We start from the raw sequence: 5,197 nt of genomic DNA on the forward strand, positions 1-5,197 counted from the left end.
TAGCGTTGCTCAACGTAGCCAAACTAGGAGCCTCAGCCTGAGAACACCCAGCAGGTTATACCATAGTGACACCCCAGTCCGCCTACCGTGAGCCAGCCATTGAGGATGCTGTCAAAGATGAGTACCATAGCATCCTTGCTGATATCAGGTATCCACTGCATAAAGAAGTGTCGAAGGAGCCGAGGCGTAACTGCGTTCCTCCCACCACCTGGTGGACCACATGCAGCTATGACTTGAGTATCCACCACGTTTTTCCAGAACAGCTTCCGCCTAGGAAACAGAGAGCTCCCTGATATCAATCTGGGTAAGGTCTCACCGGTCATAAAATCCCTTGTGATCAATGACTTGCCTCAGGAGCTCGATCGGCGGCTGAGCGCCATATACTTCCACGAGCGGCATATTGATATCATCAACGAAGACGACCATCCTACTGCCTGAAACAGGTGATGAATATAAATGCTTATTCGAAGATTCTGTACCGGCTGGTGGCCCTAGTAGATTCTTCCGTTTACGGTCTAGCCTTGTTTCGAATATATCGACAACATTTCCGCTGCTGGTCTGCGCTGAAAAGTTTGCTGTTGCCACTGTGAACCTGCCATAACCGTGTTTGATTGATGAAATGGTCCACAGTAGCTTCGAAGATTCCTCGACTTTCAGATGATCAGCTCAGATAACAGAAATCACACTAATGAGTTATATAGTCTTCACGCGGTGCAAAACGGTAGCGAAATCCAGAGTGAGCTCAACGGAAACAGAGACCTGATGCTGGCTATCCTTGTGAGCGACCCCCCCCAATCAGTATGCGCGGATTACCTCATCTCAGCGTCTGCCGCCTCGCCCTCCCGCACGAGCTTGTCCAGGAAGGCAGCGATCCCAACCGACTTGCCTACACCAGTCTCACCTATCAGCCATCTATTATTCGACCAGAGTGATACCAGCAAGTTTACCAGAGAAGAAAATATTTGTACCATTCCTCGTGAGCGCATCTAGTGTCATCAACTGGCTCGTGGACTCTGTAGTCGGCACCAATATGCTGAAGAACGGCATTCCCGGGGTGTACGTGAACGGCTCAACTCGATTTTCAATGTGCTCAAAGCAACCTGAAATACGCCGTCGACGGCGGACCCCATTACAAACCCATCTCCTCGAGCTAGTACCCTTCTCTGGATCCACCGCTACAGAGTATAAATCATCGAAATCCACCACGTCGGGACAGATGCTCTCGAAATGGGGTCTCATGAACTCCTAGGGAACCGGCGATGCCCCTCCCGACAATCGAGGCTGTATTACCAAGAACTCCCCTCGACTTGTTTCGTGCAGGTTACCACCGAGACTGCGGACAGCCGCCACGATCAAGTACATTCTCAACAACTTATCATTGGAGGCATCCGATCTCTTGGACGGCTTGATTGTCGGCTCCTCTTGTTCGGGCTCTAATGGCATCACCTACACCAATGTGTATCGACATATCACCTATCAGGATCACCACACTGATACTCACTCTTTCAAAGCCGTTACTGTCGTTCACGAAGGAATCGCACAAGTCCATGAACGACCTAACAGGTGGCCTTCATCAGCATCCATCGGCCGTGCATGAGCTCACTTGCATAGATTAGCATCGACACTAGGAATGCCCGGAGCCTCCTTCAAGTGAGAGCGTATGAAAGGCAACGTGACATCGCAGAGATCAATAACATGTCGATGCAGGTCTGCAGCATACTTTGGGTACGACTGCGAGCGTATCTGCATCACGATCGACTAAAAACCTCAGTAGCCGCTATCGAGAATACTTCCTTCCACGTATCAATAGGCGCTCTCCACCCCAAATGAACAGGTTCTATCAGAACCATACCACATCGTGAGACAGTAGCTGGCGAGGCTACAGCTAGGTCATTCACCTTAGAATGAAATTCCATGCAGCCTTGTTTGCTACCAAAGTAACAACGTACCTCGAACATCATCGTCATGGTCGGGGCGAGTTTTATCCTCTCCCCATTATTCAGGCAAAGCATCTTGTTGTCATCCAGCACCTGATCAACGGACTCTGCCTCGAGTACTGAACTGAGGTCGTTCATCCCACAGTGTTCATGTTTTCAATCCAAATAGCATCCACAGGTCCGTCAAACTGCACCCACTTTTTGTTATCGGAAGTATCACTCAAGGCCTCCCTCACCAGAATGGCCACCAACCCGTCCGACCATTCCCCTGAAAACTCACATCAATACTGCGATGAATGTCTCGAGTCCAATCACCAGTGTTCTCATTGAAGCTGCCGTACAGCTCCTCCATAGATATACTCTTCGGGTTCAAGGCCATAACCTTGGTCACTTGGTGAGCGGGGTCCGTCGAACCATCCAGACAAAGCTGTGACAACGCTCTGGAGAGGATCGTAGAGCACGTCGACTTGCCCGTCGCTGTAACTCCGACTACCATCACTCCTGCACCATAACGCTACCACACGAGACTTGCGCTCTTGAGCTCTTTACCATGGCGAACCAACTGCGTTTCCAGAAGCTGAATTATTTTCCCTACAAAACCCTCGACCACCTGCAGGTGTTCCTTTCGAAGCTGCGCCTCTATTTCTTTCTGCAAAGCCCCGTAATCCACGTAAGAACCTATGAACAGCAAAGTCCGTTTCGGTCTAGCATGCAAATCTAAATGCTACCTGTATCCCAGGGAAGAGATCGCTGATAATGCCCATGAAGAGCGGCAGATCAGCACTCACAAACTTCGGTACATGGAGTCCCGCATGGCCCGAATCAGCGTTACGTCCTCGTTAAGCTCAGGGTATCTTACAGTCACCAGTTCTACTCTCGATCGGGACCGAGAGGCAAATACTCACTTTCGCTTGAGTTGGCCCGCCATCACCAATACTGACTTCACTGCCCTCATACCAAAATCGTAGTGATCCTGTTTCGACAGCTGTTCGCTGGCCAGTCGGTAGAGTTGAACCTGAGGATGCCGCTATTCCCAAGAGCCGCCACAGAGCTATTCGAGCAATGTCATCTGCGCCGCGTTCTTGACGTACTCAAAACCTTTCGAGTGCGTCAAGAACGCGGCTTTCGAGTCAAAAGCCCCTACCATTTTCCTAGCGAGCATCGATCCCGCCTCGAAGCCCTCCGAGTAGAGGATGATTTCCGCGATTAGTGCGTAGTCGGGAACCATCATTGCCACTGGACGGAATAGTGACTTCAGATTGTCCGGCAGCTCGGTTCGACCTTGACAGCAGCCTCGTACAAGTTCACATCTGTACAAGGTACTAACCTGCATAGCCTGGATTCATGGTGATGAAGACGCCAAAACGTGGGTTCAGAGGGATCTCCCGTCCGGAGAATTCGAATACGGAGACCTTCGATCGAATGGCTTGAGTAATGGTCAACATCTGCTGGGCAATGACGGAGAGGACCTCAACCTGACAAGATCTATAAGATACCTCAACACTCGTGAAGGATACATACTTGAATGCGATTGAACTCATCGAAGCACGCCCATGCTCCTGCCTGAGCCAGGCCAGAGAAAAACCTTCCAAGACAGAAGACTGAATGCAACGACCAAGTGGAGACCACACCTTCCCATGATCTTGTAATCGAGACCGTCGCTGCAGTTGAAGACAACGCACTGAACAGCGAGAGCCTTGCCGAGGTCCTTCGTGGTCTCCGTCTTCCCTGTGCCTACCACCGAACACCAACTCTGACGCCGCATTCCATGTAGAGCTTCTATAATAGATAACTCTGGATAACCGTACCGAATGGAATGGCCCCTCTCCCAGACACAGTGACAACTATGCTCTCCCAATGAGAAATGCCGCAGCCGGAAACTCACCTGCAGGACCGGCCGGGGCCCCACCGTAGTTGAGATGCAAGGCGCCAGTTAAAGTCATGTAGCACTTGTCAGTCAAAGCTGTGATGACCAGTCTTGGACCGTTGCCCAGATACTCATAAGAGTACCTGAATGATATCACCTCAAAAACTGCTGTTCTATATACCGACTTGAAGGAAGATATCGTCTGTCGACACATGCAGTCGTCAACCTGAAGAACGGTTTCCTCAAAATCATGCGAGGTGGATGCCCACTAGTGGTTACATTAGTATCCCAATAGTATCGTAGCTGCTTAGACCAGTCGAAGTCATTGACGCCTCTACAGCCTGCTGCGAGGAGCTGCTCTATAACGGTGATGTTATGCACGTCCAGCACGATGAGAGCGCCCATCAGTATCCTCTGCAGCTTGTTCAGATCTTGTCGCACATACGCAACCTAATGTATGATCATTCGCCCCGATTCAGGCACTGGTATTCACATTACGGATTCCTGTAGCTGCTCTTGGTGATACTTGATGCACTCCGACAGAGGGTGCATCTCGTCCCCTTTCCGTTCCTCCCCATCCTGTTTAAGCGCCTGTAACTCGCGATCAGTCACCGCAATAAGTCACTCTTGTAGAATCTACCTTCTCACAGTTTGATGTCCAGCTAATCATATCCACCAGCAGGACACTCTGCGCTGGGTAGCCTGCAAACAACCACTCCCGCCTGTACCTAAAGTGACACAACCCTACGAGATGATCGCTGTCCACAGATGCCCCCCGAGTTACCTCCCGTCCTCGGGATACTCCAGTAGGCTCTTCTTGGTCAAATCATACAAACTCTGTACCATCTGATCGAGGATATAGTTCAGCCAAATTTCCACGGCTCCTTCGGCTCGGACAGGCGTGGAGTTGGGTACCTATAAGAGGGTGGATCCTAAACTAAACACAAGCAGACAAGTACTCGCTCTCCCGCAATGTCGGTGAAATGTGTTATCTCAGGCGGACTGCTCTTCTCTGGGTCGAATACCACACGGTTCATCGCGTCGAAGCATTTCGACAGATGCTCCTACACAAGGAAAGAATGCCTCCGAATTCGTGATTGCTATTGTGTCGACCTCACACATATACGGATGACCGAAATTCTACCATCGCATCAACGATATCATTCAATAGGATCATGGAGCTGGTGGCGTTGTAGCGCTACAGCATTTCTCAAAGCCGTAAAACAGCCGCGCACGAAAACTGATTCACGAGATGCGCGCAGCCTACCTGAACTGCATGCGGATTCCTAGTCTGGCTCAAAATCGACAAGAGTTCATCATTGGATAGGAAGTAGAACCTTGGGAAGAGAGCTCTCTTAGTCTCTAGATAGTCCTCCAGAGATTTCTGCACTTG

At 50.3% G+C, this 5,197-nt stretch overlaps 1 protein-coding gene across 1 annotated transcript in view; it reads right to left on the bottom strand.

Annotated features, from left to right (window-relative positions):
* The window catches only part of Pmar_PMAR014234 (dynein heavy chain, putative), a gene marked incomplete at both ends in the record, with an annotated part of 6,063 nt that extends 1,082 nt beyond the window's left edge, over positions 1–4,981 (bottom strand). Inside the window, 28 exons of the mRNA XM_002772636.1 lie at positions 1–37; positions 87–270; positions 317–434; positions 480–592; positions 814–901; positions 948–1,100; positions 1,158–1,245; positions 1,291–1,446; positions 1,502–1,556; positions 1,604–1,709; positions 1,760–1,898; positions 1,950–2,030; positions 2,081–2,205; positions 2,253–2,438; positions 2,487–2,641; positions 2,726–2,791; positions 2,843–2,952; positions 3,082–3,218; positions 3,265–3,412; positions 3,459–3,522; positions 3,569–3,671; positions 3,823–3,972; positions 4,074–4,254; positions 4,303–4,395; positions 4,445–4,526; positions 4,589–4,719; positions 4,764–4,868; positions 4,949–4,981. Of these exons, the coding sequence (XP_002772682.1) occupies positions 1–37; positions 87–270; positions 317–434; positions 480–592; positions 814–901; positions 948–1,100; positions 1,158–1,245; positions 1,291–1,446; positions 1,502–1,556; positions 1,604–1,709; positions 1,760–1,898; positions 1,950–2,030; positions 2,081–2,205; positions 2,253–2,438; positions 2,487–2,641; positions 2,726–2,791; positions 2,843–2,952; positions 3,082–3,218; positions 3,265–3,412; positions 3,459–3,522; positions 3,569–3,671; positions 3,823–3,972; positions 4,074–4,254; positions 4,303–4,395; positions 4,445–4,526; positions 4,589–4,719; positions 4,764–4,868; positions 4,949–4,981 (3,187 nt within the window). The remainder of the gene's footprint in view (positions 38–86; positions 271–316; positions 435–479; positions 593–813; positions 902–947; positions 1,101–1,157; positions 1,246–1,290; positions 1,447–1,501; positions 1,557–1,603; positions 1,710–1,759; positions 1,899–1,949; positions 2,031–2,080; positions 2,206–2,252; positions 2,439–2,486; positions 2,642–2,725; positions 2,792–2,842; positions 2,953–3,081; positions 3,219–3,264; positions 3,413–3,458; positions 3,523–3,568; positions 3,672–3,822; positions 3,973–4,073; positions 4,255–4,302; positions 4,396–4,444; positions 4,527–4,588; positions 4,720–4,763; positions 4,869–4,948) is intronic.
* Positions 4,982–5,197: the final 216 nt, after the last annotated feature.

Source organism: Perkinsus marinus (assembly GCF_000006405.1).
Source record: "Perkinsus marinus ATCC 50983 genomic scaffold scf_1104296960628, whole genome shotgun sequence".
In the NCBI taxonomy this organism is placed as follows: Eukaryota; Perkinsozoa; order Perkinsida; family Perkinsidae; genus Perkinsus; species Perkinsus marinus.